The 18,188-nt window shown below is 40.6% G+C and overlaps 1 protein-coding gene across 1 annotated transcript in view; it reads right to left on the minus strand.

The window, feature by feature from the left end:
- The window catches only part of LOC139411160 (growth hormone receptor a), a 71,717-nt gene that overhangs the window by 33,238 nt on the left and 20,291 nt on the right, over positions 1-18,188 (minus strand). The window contains exon 2 of the mRNA XM_071157065.1: positions 17,541-17,622. Within this exon, the coding sequence (XP_071013166.1) occupies positions 17,541-17,607 (67 nt within the window). The 5' untranslated portion in view covers positions 17,608-17,622. The remainder of the gene's footprint in view (positions 1-17,540; positions 17,623-18,188) is intronic.

The following is an 18,188-nucleotide window of genomic DNA, read 5'->3' on the forward strand; positions in this document are numbered from 1 at the left end:
CAAATGTCAAAGTCATAATCATCACATTGACATTACTCTCAGATAATTAGCTAGTGGTTTCAATTTCACTAGTTCCCAAATCAGGCATGGTAAGATTTACATACATCATGATGTGGCATTGCAGGCACATCCTCCTAATGCTATAAAAGGCCATTACCAAGGAGAAGCAGCAAGAGATTAGAATATTATCTAGCTCACTATAAAGCAATGACCTTCTGATCCGTCTCAGCTACCGTTTGTTACCTGGGCAAAGAACACAGCTACATTTTTCATTCTGCATCCTGTTGCTTTCTTGCAGATAAGCCAATTAGGCACAGTGTGCATGTGTGTGTGTGTCTGCATGCGTGTGTGCATTTCTATATGCATACAAAGGACGTTTACAAGAACGAAAAATCCTTCTGCTGTCATTCAATTCACAGGTTTATCAGAACCCCATGCTAGTGTTTATATTTTGTGCTGTTGTTTTCAAAGGACATTCAGTCTGTTCTTTTGCCTTAAATGTTTAGCTAGTAAGTGCCCTGTATCCATTCTAATGAGCCCACTGTAATATCCCTCTGCTGTATTGGACATTCTGTCCATTTAAACACGTCCATTCACAAACCTTGTTGCTCTTCCCACTTAAGTGTCTAAATCAGTGCGATTTAATGTGATTTCCGTGCAAATTGAGTTACTTCCTGCTGTGTCATCACGCACGCACGCACACACACACACACACACACACACACACTTGAAATACTTTATTTGAATCCACAAATCACATTACACCCATATGGAAAAAAACTAAAAAATATATTTTTAGATACAGTTTTTAGGATACGTCAAATATTTAAAATGGTCCCAAAAAATGTACAGAGTATACAAAGCCTGAAGAACACCTACTCTTTCCATGACACGGACTGACCAGGTGAATCCAGGTGAAAGCTGTGATCCCTTATTGATGTCACCTGTTAAATCCACTTCAATTAGTGTAGATGTAGGGGAGGAGACAGTTTAAAGAAGGATTTTTAAACCTTGAGATATGGATTATTTAGTATGTGTCCCATTCAGAGGGTGAATGGGCAAGACAAAATATTTAAGTGCTTTTAAATGGGGTATGGTAGTAGTGGTGTAAAGTACTTACCCCAAAAACTACTTAAAGTATTTTTAGTTATCTGTAATTAACTTTTACTTCACTACATTTCTAAAGAAACGAATGTACTTTCTACTCCATACATTTTCCCTGACACCCAAAAGTACTCATTACATGTTGAATGCTTAGCAGTGGTAAATCCTATTAAAATGTAACATGTAGTTTGTTTGTATCCTGTTTAGTGAATGATTACTGTGAGTATTAACGGAGTTTAGGCCATGAAAATGTGTGTATGCTAATTTAGAAATGTTGACCTAATCAGAGGAAATTGCCTAGGATCAGAGAGCAGGGTCAGGCGCAGGACAGAAGATGGACGGGGTGTGATTCTGACATCTGGCTAAACAAAGAGAGGACCGTGGACATTTCACAGGGGAAAGGAGGGAATCTCATTGGGGTCATAAAATGTATAGCTGGGGAGGTTATGCCTACAAGGGAAGAGTATAAAATGTGTTGTGAGCTTTCTAATTGCATGCACTTAGCTGACTGTATCCTTGGTATTAAACACTTGAAACTTCTCTTGAGCTTTTGGCCTCAATACCTTGTGGAAAAGAGGTTGCAAAAGCAATTTTCTTTTTAACAGCAGGACAGGAAAATGGTCCAATTCACACACTCATCAAGAGAAAATCGCTGGTCTTCCCTACTGCCTCTGATCTGGCGGACTCACTATACACACATGCTTCTTCTGTAAAATATGTCTGCGTGTTGGAGTGTGCCACTGGCTATCCGTAAAAATGTAAAAATAAATGACAATTATTTACACTTGTACTTTTGATACTGAAAGTTTATTTGAGCAAGTACATTCACTTTTGATACTTCAGTATATTTAAACCAAATACTTTTAGACTTTTACTCAAGTAGTATTTTACTGGGTGACTAACCTTTGAGTTATTTTCCATTAAGGTATCTTTACTTTTACTCAAGTATGACAATTGGGTACTTTTCCCACCACTGTGTGGTAGTAGGTGTCAGGGGCACCGGTTTGTTTCAAGAACTGCAACGTATTTAGGGAGTTTCCTCCATTCTTCTCTGCAGATCTTCTCAAGCTCTGTCAAGTTGGATGGGGAACGTTGCTGCACAGCTATTTTCAAGTCTCTTGAGAGATGTTTGATCAGGTTCAAGTCCGGGTTCTAGCTGGGCCACTCAAGGACATTGAGTCTTGTCCCGAAGCCACTCCTGCGTTGTTTTGGCTGTGTGCTTAGGGTCATTGTCCTGTTTGAAGGTGAACCTTCGCCCCAGTCTGAGGTTCTGAGCGCTCTGGAGCAGGTTTTCATCAATAATATTTCAGTACTTGGCTCCATTCATCTTTCCCCCGAACCTAACGAGCGTCCCAGTCCCTGTTGCTGAAAAACATCCCCACAGCATGATGCTGCCACCACCATGCTTCACCGTAGGGATGGTGCCAGGTTTCCTCCAGGCGTGACGCTTGGCATTCAGGCCAAAGAGTTCAATCTTGGTTTCATCAGACCAGAGAATCTTGTTTCTCATTATCTGAGGGTCCTTTAGGTGCCTTTTGGCAAACTCCAAGCGGGCTGTCATGTGCCTTTTACAGAGGAGTGGCTTCCGTCTGACCGCTCTACCATAAAGGCCTGATTGGTGGAGTGTTGCAGAAATTGTGTTCTTGGGGACCTTCAATGCTGCAGACATTTTTTGGTACCTTTCCCCAGATCTGTCCCTTGACACAATCCTGTCGTCTCGGAGCTCTACGGATAATTGATTCGACTTCATGGCTTGATTTTTGCTCTTACATGCACTGTCAACTGTGGGACGTTATATACACAGTTGTGTGCCTTTCCAAATCATGCCCAATCAATTGAATTAACCACAGGTGGACTCCAATGAAGTTGTAGAAACATCTCAAGGATGATCAATGGAAACAGGATGTCTCATAGCAAAGGGTCTGAATGCTTATGCAAATAAGGTATCTGTTTATTTTGAATACATTTTTTAAAATGTCTAAAAACCTCTCGGACTTGAACCCGATCTAACATCTCTGGAGACCTGAAAATATCTGTGCAGCGACGTTCCCCATCCAACCTGACAGAGCTTGAGAGGATCTGAAGAGAATAATGGGACAAACTCCCCAAATACAGGTCTACCAAGCTTGCAGTGTCATACTCAAAAAGACTTGAGGCTGTAATAACTGCCACATGTGCAGCAAAAAAAAAGAATTCTATAAATATCTTGAGTATCAGATAAAAACGTACATCAAGTATTAATGTAAATGAATAAGGCTTTTCATCCTTTCAATAAAGATGAAGAGAAAGATATCTTCCATTACGTTCTCACTAACGTGGAGGTCAGACTTTGAGATTGACATCTAATGAGCCAATGAAAAGTGACCATGAGAAGGCATAAATCCACCTACACAATCCTGGGTATAACACCACTAACCATCCACTGTAGAGCCGTATAATACCACAAGACCTAGACCAACACTGACGTATTGTTCAAATGTATTATGAAGTTATGAGTAATTGTAAAAAATTTAATAAAAAAATATTAATGTTCACATCATATTCACTGTCTCTGACAGAGGGGGGGGGGGGGGGCAAACAATACAGCAATTGATTCAGGATGACCTGGAGCTTCGTTTGGTATAACCGGTGTTGAAATCCTTCAAATGCATGCATATTTATTGAAATGAAAATGTTTGCTTACAGGAGGACTGGGGACCTAGACCAACCCTTTGACATATTGTGGATCATTGTACGACCTATCGTTTTGTTTAAACCGATAAAAACATTATTATTTTTTTTTGTTTTGTTTTTTAAACGGCCTAGTGCCGAATCTCGGGCACTTGATTTTTTCATTATTTAATTAAGCTGAAGAGAGGCACTTACTACAAAAACTAAATTCTCCTGTACTTTTGTATACTTTATAGCTAGTAGTTCTGAAAGTTTCACTCATGAGCCAAAAGGTCCCTGAAAATTCCATACTACATCACATACAGTGTTAGTCAAAAGTTTGGACACACCTACTCATTCAAGGGTTGTTCTTTATTTTTTTACTACATTGTAGAATAATAGTGAAGACATCAAATCTATTAGATAACACATATGGAATCGTGCAGTAACCAAAAAAGCATTAAACAAATCAAAATATAATTTTATATTTGAGATTCTTCAACGTAGCCACCTTTTGCCTTGATGACAGCTTTGCACAACCTAATCACCAGGGTTGGGGTCAATTGCATTTAGTCAAATCAGGAGGTGCTTGAGATCCCAAATTAGTTATACAGGAAGTGCTCCAATGAAAAGGTTTGCGTAAATGTTCCTAAATTCTAAAACAGATATTTTTCAGAATAATAAAAATAGGTTTGTATGTCAAAGAGATGTTCACATGAATAATGTCTATTTGTCACATGGTATCTGTGCAACTTAATGTAAGGTGTAGGCTGAACAGCCTTACCTTCTTAACCCTTTGACGCGTACAAACACATGGGTGTGATCATTCTACAGTGGTCCCTGCAGCGTACACTCAAACCAGTGTGATTAGAACAATTCATTTCAACGTATAGCTCCGATTGACGCAACAGTCGGCGTTTGAGCTGCTCACTCTTGCATAAACAGTCTGTACAACGTTATGTCCTCAATGTGAGCAGTTTATTTTTGGATGCAATTTTCAGACATTCACAGAAGTAGAAACGACATAACACAATTCTCATCCAAGTTGGAAAATATTGGATACAGTACATCAGTTCTAGCGCTAACTGAGGAAAGATTGAGCTAACACAAGCAGTCATATTAGGTCAACTCTCAGCTGATAGAAACCATAATATGAATTAGATAATATAAATGACTATTTACAGTTCATCACATTTCAAAATAATTGAGTAAAACACTTTCTAAAAGTCTAAAGTAATCCCACGGTGGGTAGTTTGTGCACACCGCCATGTTCGTTTTTCGGCATCAACCAAAGATCAGAAGAGGTGACAAGCTGAGTTGGGTCTGAGTATGCATTTTGAAGGCGAAGGGGGTGTTTCATCTAGCATCATTCACTTCCCAGCCATTCACTTCTGGAAGTTTAAAGATGAGAACCATCCCTTCACCTTGTTTTGGTATAACATCTTTGGTCTGACAGACACCCAGAATGCATTGAATGACATCAACAAACTTGGCTCCACACATAGCCGGCAAATAGCTTAGCAATAGCTGATCATAATCAGTACAACCTTCAAGAAAGTATTTTACACACATCTTATGTGTCCATTACAATCTATGCAAAAATTGGAATGCATGATGTGACCAGTACTTGAAAACATGTAAATAAAACCATTTCCTGAAACGGATTTATTGATAAAAGTGGCCAATGTCGGTGTTATGGTACTGATGATTTGTCGCCACAAACGGTTTGTTTACATTTTTACCGTTGTGGTTAGATGGAGTAGCTAGGCCTACAACAGCTCTGTCTAGTGGTCGCGTCAGGGGCAGTTGTTGACAACTGTAGCATTTTAGCTAAGCATAACCCTAACCCTTTTCCTAACCTTAAGATAATGGAGGTTAACATCCCACATTAATTCACCTAACCTGCTGCGTTAATTGTCCTAACATGCCATGTTAATTATCCTAACCTGCTATGTAAACAAACCATCTGGGAAACAAATCATCATTATCACCACACCGGCAGCCAATCACGTCACCCCTGACACTCACTTGGAGCCATTGTATTGTTGTTTATGTAGCTAGTGCGGTAAGCTGTAGAATTATAACTCTATTTCAAAAGGAGACAACTCACAAATGTGGAAATTCAGGAGATTTTTGTAAATTCGGACAATGATTCAGAGTATGACAGTGAGGAATCAGATTATGACAGTGACAGTGAGGAGCTGCTCTCCAAACTTGTGACCTTCAAGAACGCTGAATCTGAGGACCCCTTGCCCACTGACGAAGTCCCAGATCCGTCTTGATGATGGTGGTGGTGATGGAGGCAGGCCAACAGTGGGTGAAGTACAGCAGGTCTGCAGTAGCTGGAACGCTGCCAGCCCTTTCACCCATCCTGAACCTGCTGTTCACTTTGATGAGTCCCAGCTAAGAGCGCAAAGCCACTTGCCATCTCCCTCTGAGGCAGAGTGCGTCCAGTTGTTTCTGACAGAAACATAGTGGAGGAGAACAAATCGTTATGCCTTGGAGCTACAGGAGAAGAGATAGCCACAGGGAAGGTGGATCACCTTATGGGAGAGTGAAAGATCAAACCAGACTGAGTGCTTGACTAAAATCGCAAAATGGGGGTAGTGGATAAGTCGGACATGATGAACAGCTTTGTGGCATGCGCTCGGAAAACCACCAAGTGGTAAAAGAAGATATTTGTCCGTCTGATCAACATTGCTGTTCTCAATGGCCACATAACACTGCTTTAAAAATAATCATTGTGAATAATATAACCGTAAGAAACAGTAACAGAACAGCTCCACAAGGGGGCAGGGTAGGACAGAACAGAGTTATGCTAAACAGGCCAAATGAATACATAGGCCCCGGTCATGATAAGGCCTGGGCAGATTCAAAGGAAACAACACAAGCTAATACTTCTCTGACGGAGCTAATAGCTAGCTAAATAAGCACAAATGAGTACAACACCATAAAGGTTATGAAATTAGTATCTCACATGTCCGCGTTTATAAAGGAATACACACAGAATACATTATTCTCCATACATATACTGAGTGTACAAAACATTAGGAACACCAGCTCTTTCCATGACATAGAACAGGGCTCCCCAACTAGCGGGCTGCGTGTGGCTTAATTTGGCCCCACATTTTTTGAGGAAAAAAATATTAAAACATTTTATTTATTTATAATTTTCATTGTTGAAAATAAGACAGTAAAAACACCAGAAAATCAGCTCCAAGTGATTTTGTAAATCTGTTCCCAAAATTCCCACCCATTATAGAGAGACACGTGATACAAATGCAAGCAAGGTTTGAAATTATGTTTTAGTCAAATATGTGACACAATTCAGGAAACTAGGTGTATGAGTCACAACTTCATAGAAGAGCCGTTTGAACGCAATTATTTTTTTATTTTATCAAAATGTTTTTTTTGGGGGCAGAAATGCCTTTTCGAGCATGTGAACTTTAATGTGCCTTAATAACAAACTTGTATGCCATCTGTAAATACGAATACAATTGTTAAATTACGAGCCTTGTTGGTCAAGCCACATAAAAAGACAGCAACCACTAGCCATGATTGGCTGAGATAATAGGTGGGCTGGACATGCAGAGAGAGGAGAGAGGATTGGTCTGCCATATTGAAGGCGTCTGTCTATTTGAGCTCGTGAGTCTATGTTGGTAATCCTGTCGAATGCAGATTTTTCTAAAATATATTATGTAGTGGAGCTCCATAAGTGTTGCTCTCCATTTTTTGGAGGATCACGTTTTGAAATCAGTGGAATTAGGGTATGATAGCTAAAGAGATGAAGTAAACACCTGTCTCCGGTTTACATCTTCAAACTAAGGGCAACCGTGGTATGGCATTCCTGACAGGGAGATGCGTCCATGATGCATGTTGATGTATACAGGTTAAGATAGCTAGCAAGCTATATTTTCAGATATTACACATTTCTAATTTTGACAGGAAGTGGTTTCATTTCAAGCTAAAGTGTACTGTTCGCTACAGTGGTTCATCCTTTAAAAGTTGCAGCGTACTGCAGCACAGCTTGCATGGTGACGCAGAATTCTATAGCACGTTATTTAAGTGTCAGCCGCTGTTACCATTAATGCTAGTTAGTGCTAGTTTGACCACCAGAGGGCATATTTGAGAAGCATTTGATAGCCTTCAATAGTGGCCGCACTAGAGAATTTAAAACCTTTTTTGTAAGAACATTAGTATATGGGAATGATTTTAAGAAATGTTGCATAATTAATTAGATTCATATTATGGTGTTTCTATTCCGAGAAAAATCAAAAACCCTCAGGGTTTCTGTTAGGATGGAACGGAAAATATGGCGCTGTACAACGTGATGGTACGGAGTAGGCTACAGTACTAAGAGCATAACATTTCTACACCCTAATTGTAGTCTAACCAATACCCAAACAGAGATTCAGTGAAAATAAAAATCAAGACCAGTCCCCTTGCTTGTCTCAGAGCAGCACGAAACAGTGCTAAAATAGTTGACCACAGGGGTAGGCTATTGCTTCAAATCCTATTGATTCTAACTTCAATATGCTCTTTAAATAAATAAGACCTACACCACTTAACAGCACATTACTCAATACTAGTGAGACTCATATTGCCAATAATTACATATGGGTCTGCCGTAGTAAACATGACAATGTTTACATTTCCAGCGAGGCTATTCAAGCCATCGACTCGCTGATGAATGAAGATGATGAACGATCGGCAAATGCCATCTGTAATCTGCTGGCACATCAACATCGCTCTAATCAAAGTCAGAAGACAGTTTAAGAATCTTGCATTGACTTATGGAAAGGCTCAGTAAGACATGTTATATATACAGTTGAAGTCGGAAGTTTACATACACCTTATAGGCTGACCACACCGCTCGCGTCACAAAATAAATGTAGAAATCTATGTTATTCAATTATTGCACCCACACTGCTCACGCGTGTCTGCGTTGCCAAGGGCTAAAATAAAACTCCTTTCTATTTCTGACGCAGTTTGCGCTGCAAGTCCTGCCTCTCCCATCTCCACATTGGTTTATAGAAGCAGGTACCCACGTGCCATCTCCTCATTGGTTATACCCACGTGGGTGATTGAAAGACGAACTGTGTTGCCGGTCAGTGTAGTAATACTATGAAAGTTTAGATGCTAATTACCATATACATTTAAAGATGTAAAAGCCTGGAAGGAGAATAGATGACTAAAAACGGTCAACCGAATCGTTTCATGTGTGGATTAATTGTCGGAGTACAGAACCTTGTGCATGTCAGGTAAAATAACAACTTAATGTTTATATCCCAGGGCAAATTAGCTAGCAACAGCAATCTAGCTAAATAGGACAAATTAGCTAGCAAGTGCAAGCTAACTAGCTAAATTGCCATAAATGTTTAATGCTTTTCGACCTGTTCCCAAATTAATGTAATTGGTTCAGAGTTTGTTTTGATATTTTAACCTGTGTGTCGTGATCGCGTTTGGTGTAGGGGGACAAAATAAATGTATGCACGATGGCGCACGATGGTGCACTCGCGCAGCCGGTTTTGGTTCTGTGTTAGCCAAATACATTTAAACTCAGTTTTTCACAATCCCTGACATTTAATCGTAGTAAAAAGTATCTGTCTTAGGTCAGTTAGGATCACTACTTTTATTTTAAGAATGTGAAATGTCAGAATAATTGTAGAGAGAATAATTCATTTCAGCTTTTATTTCTTTCATCACATTCCCAGTGGGTCAGAAGTTTACATACACTCAATTAGTATTTGGCTGCATTGCCTTTAAATTGTAACTTTCGGGTAGCCTTCCACAAGCTACCTACAACAAGTTGGGTGAATTTTGGCCCATTCCTCCTGACAGAGCTGGTGTAACTGAGTCAGGTAAGTAGGCCTCCTTGCTCACACACGCTTTTTCAGTTCTGTCCACAAGTTTTGTATGGGATTAAGATCAGGGCTTTGTGATGGCCACTCCAATACTTTGACTTTGTTGTCCTTAAGCCATTTGCCACAACTTTGGAAGTGTGCTTGAGGTCATTGTCCATTTGGAAGACCCATTTGCAACCAAACTAATTTTCTGGAATTTTCCAAGCTGTTTAAAAGGCACAGTCTACTTAGTGTATGTAAACTTCTGACACACTGAAATTGTGATGCAGTGAATTATAAGTGAAATAATCTGTCTGTAAACAATTGTTGGAAAAATTACTTGTGTCATGCACAAAGTAGATTTCCTAACCGACTTGCCAAAACTATAGTTTGTTTAACAAGAAATTTGTGGAGTGGTTGAAAAACGAGTTTTAATGAAGTTTACATACATAAGTGTATGTAAACTTCTGACTTCAACTGTATAGCTTGGAAAATTCCAGAAAATGATGTCATGGCTTTACAAGCTTCTGGTTAATTGATATTATTTGGGTCAATTGGAGGTGTACCTGTGGATGTATTTCAAGGCCTACCTTCAAATTCAGTGCCTCTTTCTCTTAATATAATGGGAAATCAAAAGGAAATCAGAAATCCGACCTCAGAAAAACAATTGTAGACCTCTACACGTCTGGTTCAACCTAGAGAGCCATTTCCAAATGCCTGAAGGTACCACGTTCATCTGTACAAACAATAGTACGCAAGTATAAACACCTTGGGACAACGCAGTCGTCATACCTCTCAGGAAGGAGATGCGTTCTTTCTCCACTGTCGCTGGACCAGACAAGACTGGCAAAAAGTGCTCTTCATTGATGAGTCGTGGTTTGATCTCACTAGGGGTGATGGTCGGATTTCCGTTTATCGTCAAAGGAATGAGCGTTACACCGAGGCCTGTACTCTGGAGCGGGATCGATTTGGAGGTGGAGGGTCTGTCATGGTCTGGGGCGGTGTGTCGCAGCATCATCGGACTGAGTTTGTTGTCATTGCAGGCAATCTCATTCCCCCCAGAAATGTCCGGGAACTTGCAGGTACCTTGGTGGAAGAGTGGGGTAACATCTCACAGCAAGAATTGGAAAATCTGGTGCAGTCCATGAGGAGATGATGTACTGCAGTACTTAATGCAGCTGGTGGCCACACCAGATACTGACTGTTACTTTTGACCTCTGTCACTTCCCACGAGCCAGGTTGTGACAAAAACTCACATTGATTCTTATGTTTAATAAATGTATTAGTGTGTGTGTGTGGCAGGCTTACAATGATGGCAAAAAAACAACATTTGAGAGTGCCCTGACCCTGGTGCTAGAGGGGGTACGCAGCTGGAGGTTGACTGTCCTTAAAAAAACAAAATAATGGGCAATCTTTCAGAAGTTTCCGTTGGTAGCAAAACCCAGCCAGCTATATGGACAATTGGAGGACTTCCACTATACTGACTCTGGTCTCCCAACATGGCGACTGGTGTGGTTGCTAGGTGATTTTTTACACAACTGCAACCACTCTGTAGATAATTGGCAAGCAGCGTGACTTGGTTTGAGGGCAGGGCGGGTTAACTGTGCTGTTGAGTAACAATCCAATTTTGGAACAGTGACACGCAAAAAAAAAAAAAACACACTGGGGGTTCCATTAAAGGTATTTGGAACTCACACACTGAGGCTTCATCTTTGTTTTAAAGTGAAAAGCTGAAGATGAGGTATGGGTTGTGTACGTAATATTTACATGTTTGTAAAGGAAACCTGAAATATGTCTCTGTGATGTACATACATCAGCAAGTTGAAGTTGAATAATAATATATGCCATAGGTCTATGTCCATAAGTTGGACAGGGTGAGGGGGCAGTGTTAGACGACAGCCTATTTTCTGGACAGGAACGAAGCAGGCAGAGAAATAGAGAGAGCGAGAGAGATGAGACCCACTGAACACCAGATACACAGAAGGAGGAGAGTAAAACAGGTGTTAAAAGTAAGTGCCAACACACACGCACACTCCAACACATAAATTCACACGGCTTGCTTCGGGACATTGGAAATGTTGGAACTCGATACAAGACGTTTGTTACCAACCACTCTTAAAGGGACAATCCTTAGTTGCTATATTGATTTTTGGACTTGTAAATGAATGATATGTACCTATTGATTCTTGAAGAATATAACTTATGCCTCGTGAGTTTAGTTAAAACTGTGGCAGTTGCACCCTATCAGAACCCAAAATAAGTTTGTAAACAAAGTAAATGTAAATCACACAGTGTACAGCCTCAAAACATGATTAAAACTATAATGTTGATGTCATGGATGGTCAGTCCCTGCATCCATAGATATGCCTATGAATTTGAGTGGTTATATTTCTCCAGCACCATCCCTTTACAGAAACAGTGTCAGGGAGAATGATTTGTATTGTGTCAACTGCTGATTGCCACTTTAAACAGCTCACACACACAATGAATCTCTCTTGTTCCCAATATGTCCATAAAAAAACAAACCCCTGTGTGCACAAAGAAAAGCTCTACAAAAACAACCAACAAACCTCTAAGAAGAAAAATAGAGTCCTCCATTGGTTCTCTGGGCATCCATCGAAGGTTGAAAATCAATCAAACTTGTCAATGTTTACACCGTGTCACTATGTTCACAAACTACTATCTGCACGTACACAACCTCTTATTCTGAAAAATGGACACCAAGCTGTTAAAAGGAATTGATCAGGTAGGTTTAACGGTAGTAACCCCAAACCATTTGGTGAATGTATTTGTCCATGGTTAAAGAGCTACAGTTGAAGTCACAAGTTTACATACACCTTAGCCAAATACATTTAAACTCAGTATTTCACAATTCCTGACATTTAATCCCTGTGAAAAGTCCCTGTCTTAGGTCAGTTAGGATCAACACTTTATATTAAGAATGTGAAATGTCAGAATAATAGTAGAGAGAATGAATTATTTCGCCATTAATTTCTTTCATCACATTTCCAGTGGGTCAGATGTTAACATACACTCAATTAGTATTTGGTAGCATTTGCAGTAACATTTTTTAACTTGGGTCAAACGTTTTGGGTAGCCTTCCACAAGCCTCCCACAATAAGTTGGGTGAATTTTGGCCCATTCCTCCTGACAGAGCTGGTGTAACAGTCAGGTTTGTAGGCCTCCTTGCTCGCACACACTTTTTCAGTTCTGCCCACAAATTTTCTATAGGATTTAGGTCAGGGCTTTGGTATGGCCACTCCAATACCTTGGCTTTGTTGTCCTAATGCCATTTTGTTACAACTTTGGAAGTATGCTTGGGGTCATTGTCCATTTGAAAGACCCATTTAGGACCAAGCTTTAACTTCCTGACTGATGTCTTGAGATGTTGCTTCAAAATATCCACAGAATTTTTCTCCCTCATGACACCATCTATTTTGTGAAGTTCACCAGTCCCTCCTGCAGCAAAGGACCCCCACAACACAGTTTTAATGTGGATATAGATACTTTTGTACCCGTTTCCTACATCATCTTCACAAGTTCCTTTGCGGTTGTTCTGGGATTGATTTGCACTTTCGCACCAAAGTACGTTCATCTCTATGACGGCTGCGTGGTCCCATGGTGTTTATACTTGTGTACTATGGTTTGTACAGACGAATGTGGTACCTTTAGGTGTTTGGAAAATGCTCCCAAGGATGAACCAGACTTGTGGAGGACAACCATTTTTTTCTGAGGTCTTGGCTGATTTCTTTTGATTTTCCCATGTCACTGAGTTTGAAGGTAGGCCTTGAAATACATCCACAGGTACACCTCCAATTGACACAGATTATGTCAATTAGCCTATCAGAAGCTTCTAAAGCCATGACATCATTTTCTGGAATTTTCCAAGCTGTTTAAAGGCATAGTCAATTTAGTGTAGGTAAACTTCTGACCCACTGGAATTGTGATACAGTGAATCACAAATGAAATAATCTGTCTGTAAACAATTGTTGGAAAAATGACTTGTGTCATGCACAAAGTAGATGTCCTAGCCGAATTGCCAAAACTAAAGTTTGTTAACAAGCAATTTGTGGAGTGGTTGAAAACAGAGTTTTAATGACTCCATCCTAAGTGTATGTAAACTTCTGACTTCAACTGTACATAGCTAATACTTCTATGCAAGTTTGATTCAATTGAGCCATAGGACCATTATCCCCATTCTCATTTGAAATATGATAGCCGTAGTCTACCCGGGGTCGACTCACCGTCCCAGCCAGATTAGCCAAATTGAACAGGAATACCCTCACAACCACAGCATTTGCTGAGAGTAAATATAGATACGTTGGTTGGGTTACAGTTACCCCTCTCAACACAACCACGCACACAGACACACAGAAAGACACACATAAATGTGCACAGTGCTCTGACAGGCATACAGTACATACATGTACTCAACCAATATTACTGACTGACTGAGGTGGTTCTACCCTAAATGTCAGAGGTAACTCATTTTTGTGTGGGGTTTTGGTCATGAGCCAACATAAAATATTTTCACAACAATCTATGAATGAAGTGAAATTAATTAAGGGTTAAGGTTGTACAAACTGGGGGAAAAAAACTTGCCGATTAAACAGAAAGAACTTGAAGCTTAAGTTTAGGCATTAATTCCCACTAGTTAAGGTTAGGCTAAGGTTCAAAACAGAAACAATTTTAACGAGTGCCCAGCACTGCGATTGAACCTGCGATCCTCAGAGGTGAAGCGAGCAGTTTAAGCCCTTCCTATCCCCATCCACAACTCCCTAGCAAACCGCGAGCCAACTAGATGGAATTACAGTGCCAGAAAGTATTCATACCACTTGACTTATTCCATATTCTATTCTACAATACCCCATAATGACAAAGTGAAAACTTGTTTTGAGAAATGTTAGCAAATTTATTGAAAATGAAATACCGAAATATATAATTTACTTAAGTATTTTGTCTCCCAGTGTCTGTTGGAAAGCAGACTGAACCAGGTTTTCCTCTAGGACTTTGCCTGTGCTTAGCTCCATTCTGTTTCTTTTTGATCCTGAGAAACTCCCCAATAACAGAAAAATAACAGTAGCGAGGCTATATACAGTAGTGAGAATATAAAAGTAGCGAGGCTACATACAGACATCGGTTAGTCGGGCTGATTGAGGTAGTATGTACATGTAGATATGGTTAAAGTGACTATGCATATATGATAAACAGAGATTAGCAGCAGCGTAAAAGAGGGGTTGGGGGGGGAACACAGTGCAAATAGTCTGGGTAGCCATTTGATTACCTGTTCAGGAACCTTATGGCTTGGGGGTAAAAACTGATGAGATGTCTTTTTGTCCTAGACTTGGCACTCCGGTACCGCTTGCCATGTGGTAGTAGAGAGAACAGTCTTTTACTGGGGTGGCTGGGGTCTGACCATTTTTAGGTCTATGGCCAACTGTAGTATTTTGCTATACTGTATTTAAAAAAGTGGTGTTCTTGCAGACTGCGTTATTTTGGGGGGGAACACAGTGCAAATAGTCTGGGTAGCCATTTGATTACCTGTTCAGGAACCTTATGGCTTGGGGGTAAAAACTGATGAGATGTCTTTTTGTCCTAGACTTGGCACTCCGGTACCGCTTGCCATGTGGTAGTAGAGAGAACAGTCTTTTACTGGGGTGGCTGGGGTCTGACCATTTTTAGGTCTATGGCCAACTGTAGTATTTTGCTATACTGTAGTTAAAAAAGTGGTGTTTTTGCAGACTGCAGTATTTTTGCAGAAATTACTGTAGTATTTACTGGGGCATTCTACAGTATACCACCAACATTCTATAGCAAATTCTACACATGATCAAGGGATAATACAGTGTGTAGTATAGTACTATACAGTTTACTATAGAATTCCATAGTAAGAACTGTAGGATTCCATAGTAAACTGTAGAATTTGTTCATGTGGGCACTTATAATTTCTCTTACAGGTTGGGGTAAAAAACTATGACGGGGACATTTATTAGGACTAGAAGCACACGAGCACATCATCATCATCATCATCATCATGACTTCAGAAGGCTGCTGAAAGGAAAGACTGGGGTCTGTAAGTTTGTGTGTGTGTGTGTGTGTTTGCTCCCACTATCAGCAGCTGTTCTTTGTGTACAGATGTTTCACGGTTGTTGAGGAACACTGGCCAGTTTGCCATAGCACAGCAGTTGTTGGCAACCAATCAAACGAATACAGAACTCTGTGGTTCCCGGAGAATACTCAGCCCATGACAGTGTCCCAAATGACACCCTATTCCCCATAGGGCTCTGGTCAAAAGTACTGCACTACAGTATAGGGTATAAGTTGCCATTTGGTACACAGCCTCTGTTTGAGGACCCGTCGTTATCTAGATAGTATCAGTAGTTTTTGTAAACTGGAAGCGATAAAAGTGTTTGCAGCAGTTATGGGGGGGGGGGGGGGGGCTATTCCCAGGGGAACTAAGGACCACAGGTTAACGACAGACACTAGCATTCAACTATTTGTGCATCATTTTAGGTGCCCCCAGTTGCAAGGTGGTGCATATTCCTAACACTTCAGTAATGCATGTCAAGAACTCAAAACCAGAGAAAGCTCACTAGTGACCATTTGAAAATTAGGAAAGAACAGTAGTAAGCACCAGACTTGTTATGATTCTCGTTACGTAGCCAACAAGCTAACTTTTCAAATGGTTAAAATGACATGTTCTACATGTTTTGTCACCTGCCTGAAGCGTATCCATACCCGCATCTAACTTTCTAAAAGTCCAGAAACCAAGTGAGGCTTAGTTTCATCCCATAGTCTACACCCATGTACTAGTGTGAGAGGAGAGATTCCTGTGTGGGATCCCTCTCCTCTCTCCTTCCAAAGACAGGTGGCCAACAGAGACTCATAACTTGGGCTCTGGGTAGAGGAGGAGAAAAGGAGGAGAATAGGAGAAAAGGCAGAGGAGAGAATTGAGGACTCCCTATGGAAGTGAGTCCTGTTAAACCACTACCAGACAGGCACAGAGAGAGACATTCTAGATCACTCAGATTGACCCCACCATTGTGCGAGGGAACAGTTTCTACAAACTGGCCAAGAGCTGTTCACTTTAACCCACTTCCAATGGACAGAGTCCATTTGAGCAGAAGCCAGTGCGTCGCACTACTGCGGGTCCAGCTCTCTCGGTTACTCCATATGCTGAACTCAGAGACTGGGAGCATAGTTTAACAAACAATGTGGTAACAAAATATGGCCAATTGGACATTCCTGAAATATGGTCCCTGAGATTGCACCATTCAGGAGACACGGCATTTACATGGTTATTATACTAAAACAATTGCGGTTCCCCTCTTTTCACACATTATTTATTTTGTTTAAATTGGTTTTACATATTTTTTGTCCTAGAGTAGCAGTGGTTATTAAACATATATTTAATGCATGTCTTCCCGGGCTGTATGGGGGGGGGGGGGTCAACATGTAGCCCATCATGTCCCTCTGTCCGTCCGTCCGTCTGTCTGTGTGTCTGTCTGTCCCTGTCACAGCCCAGTCCACCTTCACTACTGATCCGATGCGGTTTGACTGGCTAGAAAAGAACAGGCTGCTGTTTGCTCAACCACCCACCTTTTCCAATGTGTGCAAATGCAGGGCTCTGCAACTGATGTCTGACATAACATTTGATAACAAGTGTCAATGACATGTACTATGCAATATTGAATGAAACAAGAAAGGACATTGATTCACGTGTTGCAGATTTCAAACAAAAAGAGAGCAAGAGATCTAATTGAGAAACATTGGTATTGTGTTATACTGTGTATGAGATGACTGTGAGAGCTGAATGTCAGTAACAGTGAGATACAATATGAGTGTCATATGTTTTATCACATCACTCTCTCTCTCTCTCTCTCTACAGTGGTAACAATGACATGAGACAAACATGAGTGTGTGAGGCGAGTAGTAGCAGCCTACCTGATGATGTCACAGCAGACAGCCAACCCAGGGAGGGGAAGAGGAGGAGAAAAGATGGAGATGCCATGACGGTGGGGCTTCACTTTGGTGGAGAGAAAGAGGGGGGGGGGGAGAAGGATAATCGTCATCGATGACATATCCTTGTAAAATATTAAGCCAAACTCTACCCAGTGCTCTCTCTCTCACTTTCCCTCCCCATCTCTCTCTCTCTCCCCCTTCTCTGCCCTGTTAGCACAAACTGTGACTGCCATGTATTTTCAGCTGGCCAATGTGAAACCTATCCCCAGACAACAGATAATTAACCTACAATAAGCTACTGAGATGCTTCACACTACTGTGCATAAGATATGTCAGACCATGTGTTTGTGTAGTGTGTGTGTCCTTAATATCAGAGGTATAACTTGCGTGCATATGGAATGGTTCTCTCTCAGGCTATATGCATTGATTGTACAGACGCAAGATCTTCATTTGAGACAGTCTGCTACAGCAGGAAAATAATCCTGTAGCAACAGGAAATGTGAATTATGTGGATTATAATTCATGGAAATGTATGGGGTTGATACATTTTTCATTAGGGAAAATTAAGTCTGACATTTTAAAGTGGAAATTACAAACATTAGAAGCCTTTTTAAACCTTGAATATACGAC

Source organism: Oncorhynchus clarkii, chromosome 6 (assembly GCF_045791955.1).
Source record: "Oncorhynchus clarkii lewisi isolate Uvic-CL-2024 chromosome 6, UVic_Ocla_1.0, whole genome shotgun sequence".
NCBI lineage: Eukaryota > Metazoa > Chordata > Actinopteri > Salmoniformes > Salmonidae > Oncorhynchus > Oncorhynchus clarkii.